The sequence below is a fragment of the Rhodnius prolixus genome, unplaced genomic scaffold (assembly GCF_049639745.1).
Source record: "Rhodnius prolixus isolate KJV_2025 unplaced genomic scaffold, Rpr scaffold_2, whole genome shotgun sequence".
In the NCBI taxonomy this organism is placed as follows: Eukaryota; Metazoa; Arthropoda; class Insecta; order Hemiptera; family Reduviidae; genus Rhodnius; species Rhodnius prolixus.
In genome coordinates this window covers 29,265,827-29,281,541 of record NW_027411592.1, presented here as the reverse complement: position 1 = coordinate 29,281,541, position 15,715 = coordinate 29,265,827, and the positions used below count along the sequence as shown (strand labels likewise).

General features: G+C 32.1%; 2 protein-coding genes across 6 annotated transcripts in view; both read right to left on the bottom strand.

The window, feature by feature from the left end:
* Positions 1 to 155: 155 nt before the first annotated feature.
* LOC141449440 (LETM1 domain-containing protein 1) lies at positions 156 to 6,289 on the bottom strand. 2 transcript variants are annotated; one of them, XR_012455513.1, is made up of 7 exons: positions 6,087 to 6,289; positions 5,333 to 5,498; positions 5,049 to 5,239; positions 4,637 to 4,928; positions 2,333 to 2,479; positions 1,129 to 1,230; positions 415 to 614 (listed from the first exon to the last, which is right to left on the bottom strand). XR_012455513.1 is itself a non-coding variant. In XM_074118882.1 (6 exons), the coding sequence occupies exons 1-6, from the start codon at positions 6,152 to 6,154 to the stop codon at positions 438 to 440; spliced, it is 1,041 nt and encodes a 346-aa protein (XP_073974983.1). In that variant the 5' UTR covers positions 6,155 to 6,288; the 3' UTR covers positions 156 to 437. The 2 variants fall into 2 exon arrangements, 1 of the variants encoding a protein (XP_073974983.1); XM_074118882.1 differs by lacking the exon at positions 1,129 to 1,230 and having other exon boundaries at positions 156 to 614; positions 6,087 to 6,288.
* A 3,859-nt stretch (positions 6,290 to 10,148) lies between these two features.
* Ctu2 (Cytosolic thiouridylase subunit 2) overlaps positions 10,149 to 15,715 on the bottom strand; it is a 10,206-nt gene continuing 4,639 nt past the window's right edge. For all 4 annotated transcript variants that reach the window (XM_074118920.1, XM_074118918.1, XM_074118921.1 and 1 more), the window contains exons 6-9: positions 15,510 to 15,641; positions 15,278 to 15,430; positions 11,733 to 11,972; positions 10,149 to 10,305 (exon numbers count right to left, since the gene is read on the bottom strand). In XM_074118920.1, the coding sequence (XP_073975021.1) occupies positions 10,180 to 10,305; positions 11,733 to 11,972; positions 15,278 to 15,430; positions 15,510 to 15,641 (651 nt within the window). In that variant the 3' untranslated portion in view covers positions 10,149 to 10,179. The remainder of the gene's footprint in view (positions 10,306 to 11,732; positions 11,973 to 15,277; positions 15,431 to 15,509; positions 15,642 to 15,715) is intronic.

Below are 15,715 nucleotides of genomic sequence, written 5' to 3'. Positions count from 1 at the left end.
CGGTTATCCCGCGATGAAGAGTCCCACATTTTGACGACAGTTTATGTATTATTTTTTTCTTAATACAAATTTTACCTGGGCAAAGAAAAACGTATGCTTGACCGAAATTAATACAAATAATATGGATGAGCTGGGGAGTTATAATTACAATACTATTACCGTTATAAAATACTTTTATTTAAAAAAAAAAAAGTTTATAAGATAGTATTATAGGCATGGCAGAAGGTTATTACAAAGGCATTGACGTTGGAAAGAATTCACATTTTAAAAAAAAGTACATAAAAAACAAGAAATCAAGGTTTTCTGAAGTAAATACGAAAAAAAAAATAATTTATTAAAAATACATATATATCTTAATAGTATATTTAGCCACAAATAAGGGAAACATTCGGCACTTTGCCAAAAATCACAGCACATAAAAATTTATAAACATTTATTCAATGAATTAACACCCAATTCGAAGGGTGATTATAAGCCATCAAAATAGGTAAATGAAGAATAAAGGACCAATGATCTTCTCTCAAGTTGGATGATATGTTGACCCACTCATTCAACCAAACTACAGTTTCTTCAGTGTTCATATTTGTTGGATTTAAACCTCTTATAAAACATGCCTGTAATATATAAAAATATATTGTAAATCTTTGATTTATTGATCTTTCTTCATTATTGTTAGAAGATAAAACCAGAAAATTTCATAAGAGTATTATCATTTAAAAGTATGCTCCTGAAATAAAATTAAAGGTCCGATTCATTTACAAAAGTTGTTATTAGCGCATTTAAAACTTAACTAAATGTCTTTCTAAGTCTTATTGATTTATAAGCTGTTCGGATAAAATTTTACATTTTTAAACATGTGAATTTTACTGATATTATTACCATAAAAATAAAAGGAAAATTAAAATATCGAGCGGATACACTACAGAGTAGTTTTATCTACAGAGTAGCTTTCGGAAGCTTACAAACTCTCAAGTTGGTATCGATTTTGGCAAAATCAAATTAAATTAAAAAACAATAAAATTTTATAGGTACGACAAATGAGGTGCTATTAATGCTAAATTATATGTAGGCGGGGAAACTTACTTCACTATTGACTTTTTCTAACAAATAATTACGATTAATAATTACATTCTGGTTTTGAAATGGAGATCTTCCACAAGTTATGCTCAAAACTACCACATCAAACCCCAAAATGTGAGACAAAGTTGACTACTTGAAAGAGGGACTTTCCTATAAAACAAATGAAATCGTAAAGATTCGAATGAGACTTTTACCTTAGAAAAAACAAAGTAGAGATCACGTATCGTTTAGAAAATGTAAAAAAAGTAATTTTGAGAAACCTAATGGTAAAAATGATACGAAAACCAATGATAATCAACACATAGTCTCCACGTAGGTCTGAAGAAATATTCTCTTAGTAAGAAGTATCAGTGGAGATTAGAGGCAAAAGGCAAAGAACGTCACACGCATTCAAAGTAAGAGACAGCTTCCATAGAAAAGCCAAGCGCCACCAAAATGTATAAGGGTTTGCCCTTTGGTATGTTGCGAAGCATGCTGAGAAGTTGTAGAATTCATTTCATAGTTCATCTTCTTACAATATAATGAATTATCATCCCAAAAAATATGAATGTCATTCATAGAAGAAAAAATGGGAGCATGATTGCTAATTAAAAAAGTTCATTAAGTTAAAGTTTATTAAGAATAGGAGTATGATTAAGAACGGAGAGTTACTAATACAAAAAGAAAAAGTAAAAAGTTGAAAGTTGAAAAAATGAATGAATGAATGAAAAGTAAAACGAGATTTAACATGATTGAAAAAATAATCATTAAAAACGTTAAACCTCCATTACAGAATCCAAGCACTAGGGAAAAATATAATTTACTGAAATTGGAGATCCTTCCCACTAATCCTGCTATTATCGATCAGCAACATTTTTTGCAGGATTAAAAAATAAAATATAATATAATAAAAATAAGAGAAAAAATAATGTAAATGTGTTGAAGTATTGACAATTGGGTACCAAGATAAAAGAAAAGAACTTCTCTGGAAGGCAATCCCAAAAAGCAAGCTAGTGAGTGAAATGAACAAAGAGGAAATTTTTTAGACACAAAAAACGGAGGAAGTAGCAGAAATTAGTGCTTTAAAGCAATGTTCCAAAATAATTGTATCAACCAATCGGATATGAGTCCAGTTTATAAGTACACATACAAGCTATTGCATATTAGTAGAAATGATTTCTCGCTTAACGTATAAACAAATCCTAATCTAAAAACAAAGTTTAATCTCATGATGAAGACGGGAAATATAAAATATAAAAAATTATCTAATAACCGCTCTTATTTCATCATTGGTTAATTTTTCAACTCCTCCTTCCTTTACTATTGCAAGGTCCATTAAATGTATCAATTTGGCTCTGTCTAATAATCTCTTTCTTCTTCTCCAACCGGGATGCATATTATGCATTCTAAGAAGGCTCCCCTGCAGACATAATAAAAAGGGATTTTTTTGAATTAGACAGTTAATATTTAAAATGTTTACTACATTAAGGACGTTTGTAATATCTAAGAATCAAGGTGCTGTTTGAATAAAGTTTACTCTTTTGGGATTTCTTCTGATTTCATGAAAATAAATATATTTTTGAATTACAGTACTAACACTTATATTCTTAGAAATTTCAATATACTTAGAAAGGATATTTATGTTTGGAAAGTAAAATCCGAAATAATTTCGGAGGTAGATTTTATTCTTTCCACCATTTAAATAGTTACGCCACTCTATATCATTATAAACCAAAAAAGTTCAAATATCAAATGGATAAAATTTGCAATATGCCAATATGCGTAACAATATTTTTCCTCTTTAAGTGTCCTTTTAATACTATAATGTGGGCAGTGCCTCTCCATTTCTTGTCCAACTCACATCCAAGGCATACACAATTTATGAAATTAATGGAGTTAGAGTGTTGATGGGAGTGGACGAATTCAGAAAAAAAACGTTGCAAAGTAGTTGGAACAGGAAGAGTGGAAGGAATGGTCAAGGTGAGGGAGTGTTTTGTAACTGGAATACTATCGGTTTTTTGGTTTTCGATTTTGGTCGAGTTCGGTGGCCTAAGTCTTTTTCTAAGGTGTTTTTTTTACCTACATACCAGAAGTGCAGGAAACGCGGTAGACAGATTTAGTTTCGTTATGATATCAACGTATTTGTGGGAGTATGTCATTTACGTTTTATTAAGTTTTGGTTATGGTAAGAGGAGGATGAAAGGGTGATGTCGCTGTTGTAGTGGTTTTATTGGTGTTGAATTTGTTAGTTAAATAAAAACGAAAATTGCCTAAGGACGAAGATTTATAGTTGCGGTTTACATGAATGTTTGGTTCGGCTTCCGTAAGATAAGTCTATCAAAGAAGGCACTCTGATTATTTTTTTCAGTTGTTATAGAGAACTGTAAGTGAGGATAGTAATACTTAAAATTGCCTTGGTTTGAGGCACGTTGTCTGAATGAATAATATGTAAAACACAGTCTACATATTTAAATAATGATAAGATGGAGTTGGTAAGTGAGAGTGACAGGAGGTGATGAGGTAGTACAATCCATCAGTATACAGGAAAAATTGTTGATAAAGGAGAAATATTTGGATTTGCAATAGTGTTGAAAGGAAAGAAGAAAATCTCCATGGAAAGTATAGCGTTTGGACCAATTAGTGTCCATTTATAGCGAAACCACTCAAATTCTTTGTATGTTGGTTAACATTGTCACGTTTAAGAGTAAACATGAATTGAGAATGCATGGAGAGATTTTTAATTTTTGTTATGGATTGAAAATAATTTTTGACGTCATAAAGATTGTTTGAACTGAAGGGTAGTAAGGCAAATAGTAGAAAGAAGCAGAGATTAGAAGAGGTTGAACGATTGTGGATTACCGGTACCTTGGGTATACGAGTATGTATTTTTGGGAAGCCATAGGCTCAGAAAACAGTGCCGTTATGGTTGATAAATCTATTGAAAGTTAGACTGTCAATGTATCCGTTAGGTTTTAATTGTTTAAGTGTGAGTTGAACTATGTTTTCTAAATGCAAACATGTAACTTTATTATAAAACTAATTACACTTTAAAACTTAATTTACAGTCCTTAAAAAAAAAAAGTTTCATACTGTCGAACGCTAAAGAGAATTGTTATTTTTGGCCCCGGCCAGCCATTGTGATATTCATCCACTTTGTGATATTCTTTTTTAAGATACGTCATCCTTTTCTATCCAACTGATTTTATAACTTTCAGAAGGAGACATTTTGACTGTCAGGAAGTGTTTTAATCTTTCACTTCAAGACATTTCCACCTTGAGTAGATTCGTGGATTGTTGAATAATCATTTTATATAATGCGGCTTCCATTTAGCTTCACGTATTCGCCACTATGTTTAGCAATTCAGCGAATTTGTGACTAGAAAGTAGACTACGTAGTTTTTCCGAAGAAGAGTTATCTACCTTGAGTTTATTTTTTTATCTAGGATTATTTTACATTGATTGATTGCGCTAAATATCCAGCGAGATTATACTGAGTAATAAGACTATTTATATGATTTTAAACCAGAATATTTTGAGATTAAATTAAATGCGTTTACACTTATTTAATGTTACTTACAATGTGATGAGTCGTAAGGTTCTTCATATGATATATTTGTCCCTTACCGAATAGGGGTTGACATCTAAGTATTTTAGCGGAACTTGGATGAAGACCACTTCCTAATAGTGCTATACATCGCCTCCAGGAAAAATATAAGAGATTCGCTTTTACTTGTTTGAGTCTAGCCTGCAGCGATCGAAAGACAGGTTTGTAATATCTAAGCCTAGATTTTTGATCCAAAACTGCAAACTGCACTCTTTGTTGCAAAGACCAAAAGTGAGAAGAAAGAAGTTGTCGAGGAAACAAATAACTGTAAAAGTATCAAGTATATTTGTATCCAAAATCATTCATAACATTATAAATTTTTAAATACACGAACTTAGCTTATAATAATTAATTCATAGTTTTAATTCAAAACATTTTTACTTACGCTAAAGGAAATATTATATAATTAGCAAATGGAAGGGCAGAAATAAGTAAAACTGGTGCCACGCGGTACATATCCTTTGGCATTTGAAAATAAATTTCCAATTCCTTCCTTGTAAGACATTCTAGATTCCTTTTATTTGCATTTAATTTTTTTATAATTCCAAGAAATAATTTAATATCCTTGTAAAGGTCCTATTAAAATAATGGTCTCCGCAAATAATAATTCCATGTTCACAATTTACAAGTAAAGATAAATATATTTGACTAAATAAAAGAATAACAAACCTGGACACCTATTTTAAATACTCTATAAATTCTTATTGCAGAAGGAAAAGTTTTCTCCAATTGTACTTCATAATTTTTAATATATTCAACGTAAGAAGAAAATACATATTTTCGCAGGGGGGAAAATGGTCCTGACGATCTGTTAGAAGATTGCCCGTGGGATTTCCTAATTTAGAAAAAAAGAACATTTATCTTTAAAAAGAAAACAAAATAAATACAACTTTTAGGTCTACTTCTGCTCCAATTCTTTTTTATTAAACAAATAAAATAATATTAATAATTTTTTTTGTTAAAAAAAAGTTACGGTGACAATTCAGGAACGTAATATATTGCCATAAATTTCTGGAGCCTTCCTCATTCCCTCACCCTAAATTTTCCAATGTAGTTACCCACTATGAAGAATCAACTAGCAACTCCAATCAAATGGTTTTAAGGATTCCAAACACATCAACTCCAACATTTCAATAGCTTCAACAGTACATACTTTTATTACAAATAACTACACTATACGGAACAATTGAAAATTTCTAAATAAACGCTAACAAACTTTTTTTTAAGTTTTATTTAATATCAAGTTCAACCAAACAGTAAAAGCTTTGTTTAAATATAAATTTCTTCTTATTTAATCTCAAGATTACGTTTTACGGTGTTAAGCACCGATATTTCGTGATGGAAAACTTTATCATAATATAAAGGTACAAATATGTACTTACTATCACATCTCTGTATATTCATTAAAATAGCTTTGAGATACCTTAACGCGTTAATTCCAAATAAGTTCCTTTTGCAAACAGTAACAGCAAGACGAGGTGTAAAAAACATCCTATTAAAAAATTAGGACTTGCATTCATAAATAATCATCCTTTAGTTTCTGCCCAACTTTAAAAAACGAACAGGTAACCTTAATCACAGGTAAAAATTATCAATCCCTTGAAAAGATAACATCTTCAGAAGGTAACATTTGGGGATTTCGAAAATATCAATTGATACACAAAAATTCCCTTTGTTAATTATTCTAATATTATTTAGCATCACCAGTTTTATCTGGCATTAAATTTTTATTGCATAATTTATTATTTATTACTGCTTTAGCAGGGTATTTCAAAAATGGTACTACGAAGAAAGATAGTTGAATACTGACCACTGACCGCTTTGTCCTTTCAGAAAAACAGTTCAAAATCACGCTTTCGGTTCAAAAGAAATTGTCGAACTTATCTTATAATGTGTCAAAGTAATATATTTGTTATGTATAGGGTGTCCCAAGCTATATGGATAACGACTTTTTCTCGGAAACTAAGATAGCTAGAAAAAAACTAAAAAATACGTGTTCCCTTAGTTTTTTGTTAGAAATCCAAATTTAATTTGTAATTTTTTTTCGGTGCTTCCAGAAGCGAGGAACCAACTTCATTTTTTCAAATGGGGAGGGTGGTTTTTATTTCAGAAATAGGTTCCTCTATTTTTTTTTTTGAGAAAAATTTACACGAACGGGTTTTTCTATGAGCGGTATTTTACAAGTATGAATGAAAACATGATTCTTATAAGAAATTACAAAATGATAATATTATAACGGTTTTTTGAATAAGAAGAAAAGTACTATTTTATTATAAATTATACTCCTTATTAAGGATTACAGATCATGCTAGAAATGGCTTCCACCATTAGAGGTGCATAGACATGCTCTTTCCTGCCAATTGTCCCTTACTGCCAAAGAAATAGATACGAATTTAACCGAGAGGCCAGGCATCTATTATTCTTTGCTTTAGTTCATCTACAGATGCAATGCTGGCTTGATTCTGATACACCTAGATGTAGAAATGTTTTTAGATAATCAGAAATAAGAAAAGAAAGAAAAAAGTTAATAATCACCTTGTATCCAGGTATCCCAAAAGGAAATAGTCCATAGGTGTCAAATCCGGTAACGAGGTAGCAACTGAATCGCCCCCCCCCCCGAGTCGATATAACACGCCCATCAAATTGCCAATCGAGAAATCTCTTTACGTGCCTGATGGTGTTATATCGACACAGGGGGCGATTCTGCTATACTGAAAAATACTATTTAAATTTTTTTTACAAATTTTTCCCCCATAGGTATTTGATAAATTATCGAATAATGTAATAAAAATTGATATCCTAAAAATGTCCAAAATAAACATGTTTTGAACATTATTTTTCCGGTTTCATACTTCTAGTGTAATGCAGAATAAAAAAAAATTAATGATTTTCCTAAAGTAAAGGAAAGTAAAATCTAGATCATTGAATGAAAGTGAAAGAGCACCATTTTATGTACTGGATAACTGTGCTTTTATTGGTGAGGGAGTGGCTTACGGTGTCACTACGTCATCAGCTACAGTCCGCCTACTTCACACATCCCGTTCGCCAATGAGATTAGCCAATCGTTTTTGGTAATTATTTCTAGGAAAAATACTATTTAAATTTTTTAAAATAATTTTTCCCCCATTGTTAGGAAAGAGCATCTCTAATGGTGGAGGACATTTCGAGCATGATCTGTAATATTAATGAGGAGTAAAATTTATAATAAAATAGTACTTTTCTTCTTATACAATCAAAAAACCGTTATATCATTTTGAAATTTCTTATAAGAATCATGTTTTCATTCATAACTTGTAAAATATCGCTCACAAAAAAAAACCGTTTTTTTTTTTTTAAATCAAGGAATCTATTTCTGAAATAAAAACCACACCTCCCTATTTGAAAAAAAATGAAGTTGGTGCCGGTATCTCGCTTCTGGAAGCAACGAAAAAAATTTACAAATTAAATTTGAATTTCTAACAAAAAAACTAATGGGACACGTATTTTTTAGCTATCTTAGTTACCGAGAAAAAGTCGTTATCCATGTAGCTTGGGACACCCTGCATATTGTTTTATATATTTATAAATATGTATTTAGTGAGAGAGAGTGAGAAATACATAAGCACTCACGCGTTAATATGTGTGAAAAAATTAAACTTTTGCATTTATGCACCAGAAAAATGTGTAACTGCAACGAACATTCATTATTTATGAATGTTAAGGCGCGATTGCATTGTATTTGCTCTGAAAGATTGTATCCAGTTTTTCTAGGCTTACTGAAGTCTCATGTCTCATACTCGAAAGAAATGAAGGAGAAAACAATGCTAAACAATTTTCATAAGACTAGAAACTATTGTTGCATACTTGCTTTCCTTTTAGAACTGTACAAAAAATCCATATTAATCACATCTCGTACCCACGCTATACCTTTACATCGCGAATGTTCTTCCTCAATAACAACATTGCTAACTAGGAAGTGGTCAATATTAGATCTACATGGTTCTCCACTTATAATATTTATGTTTATCCTTGTTAATATATTCAACGTAAGAAGAAAATACATATTTTCGCAGGGGGGAAAGTGGTCCTGATGGATTTGTTAGAAGATTGCCCGTGGGATTTCCTAATTTATGAAAAAAAAAAGAAACAAAAACACATGTATCTTTAAAGAGGAAAAAAAATGAATAAAACTTTTAGGTCTATACATTGAATTTGAAGGAAAACCATTGGCAAGGCGTAGTTCTGAACTTCTACAATATTATTGTTTCTACTGCTATCCTATGACGTCTGGGTCTTTCCATTCCCAGTAGGTAAATACTAATTCCTTGGCTCTCATGTAATTAGGATTACACAACTGACCAGATTTCTTTTTGTTTCCCTTCAAACGGCTGTAATAATGATTCCCCCATATCTACCGTTCCCCTTCCCAATCAATAATCTCTGTTTCGGATTGCCAACTTTTAAGACGCATTTATATTGTTGAAGAGAAATTCGTACCCTGTTAGAGCTCTTTCAAGTTTTTACCTCCTGAATTTATCAGTGAATAGTTATTATCAATAATAGCTACCTCAAGTTCCTTTTTCGTATGATGTCAACCATTCGAGTTAACACAGTTTAAATTAATTTTTTAGTTCCACTTCTTTGGCAGTGACACCCCTTGATTTAATGTTCCAATTTTGTAACCTATTTCCACGCCGTCATATAATCTTTCCAACTGAGTTTTCATAATTTTTGTAGTAATCTTTTTAAGAGGAATGGGTTACTCATTTATTTATTGAACCGCAGCCTTTCGACCCTCGTAGGAGGAGCTGCAACATGTAACACCTGGCTGCCAAGTGAATTTCTTCAAGCCTCATAGTGATGAAGACTCTACTTCCTGAGACGAAATAAACTGCTCTCATCAGGTAGAAACCCCACCCCACAAATCGTGCAGTTCCTGTCTAATCAATATCCTGGAATCCGCAAAAATACCAACCCATTCCCTCCAAAAATATAGCTTCCAAATATTTAAGTAGTGAACTAACTTCTTGAAGTTGAAAAAACGCTAAAAACCGGTCGATAAAATAATAATAACATGGGATTATTTATGCGGTTAGTGTACTGGATTCCCACGTGGAGGTCCCGGGTCCAGTTGCTAACCCATAGATTTTCTCTTCCTAGGAGCTTCTTACAGCTCACTGCCCAGTGATGGACAGTGTTGTCTGAATCAAGAGAACACTATCCGGAGGCCGGCAGAGCACTGAAAAAAGCTTCGGGCGCCAATAACTTCAGATGTTGACGCGCCTTAAATAATTAAAAAATAATAATAATGGAGCTAACTTGTAATAGAACAAGAGACCAATAAGAAAAAATTAAAAATAAAATAACAGTTTAAGATATCTCGAATTTGATCATTGTTGTTTTCTTTATTTGTTTAAAGAAAGAAAATGTATAATACATCTATTGATCATTCAAGGAAAATCTTGACCAAAGTTGACGCTTTATTAAAATGCTTAATGTAAGACTTGTTAAAAAATAAAGTTTTTGGAAATATCAGGTCATTTATTTAATATATATATAAAATAGTAAAGTAAAAATGCCTTTATTTCATTATGTACATTATTCAATTGCGTTTTCTCTCTTAAGTTGGCTAAAAAAGCTTTCGGGAGTGCCTGTACAGATTCCTGAAGCATAAATAAAAAATAAAACATCTTAAGATATTTAATTGTAAGAAATTACATTTGAAAGGGGAGAGTGCCATAAGCGCTTGTGTTCAAATTTTTACTACGTAATCTAGAAAATAAGTCAACGCTTATTTCACCGATCGTCTTAATGGGCTTCAAAGGCCCAAAACAAATTTTTGTTAGGTTGTATAAAAATGGGTTTCACGAAATATACACTGCTCCTACGTCTCTGAACTTATAGCGACAAATATTTTCCAAATTATTGCCAGAATAAAACATAGAATTTGACTAGTTTGTGAAGGTAATTGACGAAATATTAAGTAAATATTTATTTACTTTTTTTAATATTCATACTATTAAAACAACTATCTCTCGTAAAAGAATCCTTACGGTACACTTTCAAATTCATCAACCAATAAATCTAAATTAATCTAATTAATTCTGATCTTCGGGAAAAATTATCAGGCAAGTTAGTAATAAACCACGACCATGGATGAAGTTCTTCCAAAATGCCATTGCGACGACATGGACAGCGGTGACAAATACCACTACCACGAAAACTTGTGACAAGCGGAACATAATAAAGCCGCGTGTGAAACCGTAAAGATACTTTTGTCACACTGATTGACATGCTGTCGATTAAATGTATTTTACGCCCCACATCTACATTATCGCAATTAAATCAAAAGAGGAATGGAATAGTGTTCATCCTCTGTTCCTCATTACCTGTATCATGAACGATTTGCCCCCGATTCAACCACAGATGACTTAAAAGTTATAGTAAATATTTAGGCTAAAACAAAAAGTTAGTCAATATATCATTGTTGATAGTGTAAACAATTAAAAATATAAATAAATACATTTTTGGTGCAATGCCTTCTCAAACAATGTCACTTTTGAAAAAAAAAAGCTAATAAAAAAAGAGCCGACTTGACGTTAGCCTAATATTCAATATTTTATTATGACATTTCAAGGGCTAATTTAGAAAAATCCCGTTTTATTTATAATAAAGGCGCTATGGTAGCCGAGTGGTCAAATGCGAGGTCGGCAAAACTAATATGTATAGTGGTATCGGGTTCGATTCTCAGTCTAGGCCTTGGATTTTATTTAATTCTTAATAAAAGGAATTTGCAGAAAAGTAAGTTCGCTACATAGCCTCCATCCACGACCCTACTAATTTGGTAGTTGGACGCAAGGCCTTTCTGAAAAAATAGGCATTATTTTACTTTTTTTTACTACTGCAATAGCCATTTTAAGCCAAATATCTTGGGGCTCTTGAGGCCTATTCGGAAAAACGGCCAAATACGTGCCGACTTATTTTCAATCAAGAATAATTGGTAAAATTGGGAATATAATTGAAGAGGAATTACCGCGCTCTCCCCTTGTGAGTGAGTTTCAGTACTAAAAGTTTACAAAAAGTTACTTACACAATCTTTAAGAACGAGACGACATCCGTAACAAAGAGAGAGATTTAAAAGTTCATCGAATGGCTCTTCTTCTTCAGAAAAACGCTGAAGGCATGAACATGATTTACATGATGTAATTGAATTTTGAACAGGAGATAATACAGTAGAATTAAATTCATCTGGACCAGTATTTGAGACCATTTTTGAAATGTGAGATGCTTGCTGAGCAGTTAATGAATACTTTCTTTCATCCATTTTCCCCTAAAAAAACAAACATATAAATAAAACTATTCGTAAAATTGCAATAATGAAATTACAACTATTTATTTTTTTATATTAAACTACATTATTTTGAATTATTATGTTGATGAGAGATGTTGATTTTTTTAAAACCGTACTTTACACTAAAAAGTAACTTAAACCAACATTAATTTTGATATAAAAATTAATAATTAATTAACAAAATTAAAATTAATGTTATAAGAAAGTATTAATTCTCTCAGTGGCTGTGAAAAATATTCAGCACTTTTATTAAGATATGTTAGCCACTCATTTTTCGTAAATCGCCGAACCATTTTCTTTAAGAGGCAAATTTAGAAAGGCTACGAACGAAAAGTTTTAAACTAAAATTCAAGTGGCTGTACTCAGGATACTACAGCTGCTGAACCTTAGATTTTCCCGTCCTAGGAGCTTCTTACAGCTCACTGTCAGGTGATGGACAGTGTTGTCTGTACCGAGAGAATACTGTCTAGAGGCCGGCAGTGCACTGAAGAAAGCTACGGGGGGCCTATAACCTTAGATGTTTACGCGCCTTTAAAAAATTAAATAAAATAAAAGTATAAAGTAGGTATTACTTAAGCCGTGAGATTCCAGATATAATGTAAATTTAAAAAGTTATAAACAATAGCTCATAATGGCAAAAAGCACAGTTTTCAACAGATAAAGCCTACCTATCAGTTTAAGATTATTGAGAAAATTTACTATAGGTCTGACACTTTTCAATGGAGCATTAAACAAAATATGTCAATTCTGACCCCATAGATAAATCTTATGGATTATATAGATTCGTTCGAAACCGTTAAAAATAAAAATTACAAACCTGAAAACAGATTATACCTTGCTGCTAAAGCAAAAATAAAATTGTATATAAAAACGAAACTTGATTACATTGAACTATTAACACGTTACAATGCTGTAAAAATATCTAATGTGCCAGCCATCGATGATGAAAATTTAGGTTAAATAATTGATGCCATTCTTAAACACATCAACTTTAACTAATGTACAATAATAACAATCACCAGTATTTCAGATTGAAATTAAAAAAATCAAAATACTCAACTTCGATTATTCTGCTATTCTTAAAACTAAGGGAAATGGCTAATTATAAATTACCACACACCGATATCAAGGGTATAATTGCAAAAGCAGCACTACAAAAATGGCGATAAAGGTAGATTCTATAAAACTATGGCAGATCAGTTACCTAGACAACCATGGTTTAAGGGAACTGTCACTAATAAATGAGTTGTTACGACAATAAGCAGGCTGAGAGCGAACCACGCGGTGTGCGGATCGTATCTACACAGGATCAACAAAAGGTCCTCTCCTCTTTGCGTAGATTGCAATGAGGAGGAGGATTTCAAACATGTAATAATGATATGTCCACGTTATGTGGTAGAAAGGAAACGAATGTTTGACGATATATACAGGTATTTAGATGCACCATTTCGCTACGAAGACATTATATTCTCCACCAACATTTATGTGCTTAAGTCGATAGCAGAGCTAGCAATGAAATATGAATGTATTTAAAAGCTATAGCCGAATTAGAATGAATGGAAGAAAATGCTTAGAGAAGGATTACGTGATTTTAATTTTGGTTAAGCTATAAGGATGGCAGGAGCACAGAGTGCTGCTCCATCCATTAGCAGTAGTTTATGTAAATAGCAGTATATAGTAGAATGATGAATGTGTGAAGCGAATGTATTTGTAGGTAAGAATGGAGAGTGAGTGATATTCTAGTGATAAGCACCTAGACGATGCTGGCTGTATGGCGGAAGCCAATGCCAAAAAAAAAAAAAAAAAGTTTTAAAGGAGAATTAATGAAGTCAGTGAAAACTATAAACTTCAATGTATCAACGGATATATTACCAAATTTTCTACAGAAAATTCCAATTTACTTTTTTAAAAACATGTTACCGTTTCACGCAGCTCTTTTTAAGAAAGCAAAATTTTTAAAAAAATAACTTAATAAAATACCTTTAGTTCAGAAACAATATACAATTTATAAAATTCTCAGAATTTTAATTTTTAATTTCTCTCAAAGCCAACGCGAAGAAGATTTGCTACTACTCACTGAAAGGGAAATCGCCAATACTATGAGCAGTAGTAAATCTGTAGAAGAAGTGGAAAATTCTGATACACATACAGACGTATCAGAATATTCAAATGCATCATTTAAGAAAAATCCTTGTGCCGCGCTTGTAGTGATTTGTTAATTTTATTTAATCAGAATTTGAATTTTATTGAAAACATTTTGTACAAAGAGGATTTAATCTATTGGAGAATTTATAGGCAGCAGCTCCACTGACGGTCTAATTGACTCTTTCGTCTCTTGATTAGATCTGTTATAAAAAAACTATTTGTTCTTTGAATCATTAATACTCCAAGCGGGTAATTAACCCAGCGTTGGAAGTCCCGTTACCTCGGGGCAACTGGTTTATTTCCTAACTAGGTGAATCCTTAGGGTCGGTAGCCCTAAGGTGTATACTATAGGTGTGTACTGCAGAGTGGGTGTGGCCAATAAAGCCTACGGTCTGATTAGGAATACTATGGTCGGTAAAAGAGAGGTCAGCAAAAAAGTGATAATAATCGTTTTCAAGACCGTCTACTAACCTCTTCTTCAGTAAGAGGCAGAATCGTGGACTGTGCTTGATAAGCATGCAAGCCGGGTTACTGCTGCCGAAATGAGATTTCTCAGCCGTGTCGACGAAAAAACTAAGCGTGACAGAAATAGAAATGAATCAATAAGGAGCGGCTTAGAGATTCAATCCTAGTCAAACCAAGTTGGAGAATCAGCAGTTGGGGTGGTTTGGCCACGTCTGCGGGAGAAGCGGCGAGGAGAAGATGAGGTGCTTGATGGAGGCCAAATCTGAAGGCCGCAGACCAAGATTGGGCTAATGGACTACATGGAACGATTGGCACAAAAGCAAGGTCAAACAAGGTCATCTATCCGAAAATTGGCAAATAATAGAGAAGAGTTCGTCCGATGGTTAAAGGCCTAAGCTATCTAAAGCTCGACGCTGAAAGGCATAAGAGCTAAGACAAAGATGAAGAAGAAAAAGAACTTTGTTTTTATACTTTTTCATTGCAATTCTCATTAACTAGAATTATCATCGACCCAGAGTGAATACAATACATTTTGTATTTTTTTTAAGTTGTAGAATTACATTCATTTTGAATTTTACACTATTAAAAACATTGAATGATGTATTATAGTTCAAAGACATAAAGGTGATAAAACTTTGAAAAAGATTAAAAAAATGAATGTAATACATAAATACCTGACAAAGACAACATTCCAAATTCTGGTCCGAATTGGCTGAAGACAATTTACTTCCTGTTCCACGAACTGTAAGAACTGTTGAAGGAAAAGAGGACTGTAATTCATTTATAAAACTCTCAGTTAACTTCTGGATGCTAGAATATTTATCGGCCTAGACAATAATATTAAAACCAGTTACGAAACTTTTTAATAATATTTTTTGTACTGATGTACAAGTAAATTTTACTCACTAAGGATCCAAATGTTGTAGTACTTAAACTTTTTAAACCATTAAAAATATTATAATAAGAAACTTCTTTTTTTGAACAATCTTGTAATGGCCTCACCAAAATTAATTCATTCAAGCTATTATCACTAAATCCCTAAAAAAAATAAAAATTTAATTGAATATTATACATTGAATAATGTAACCTGTTCGCTATTTTTATTTTTGCTA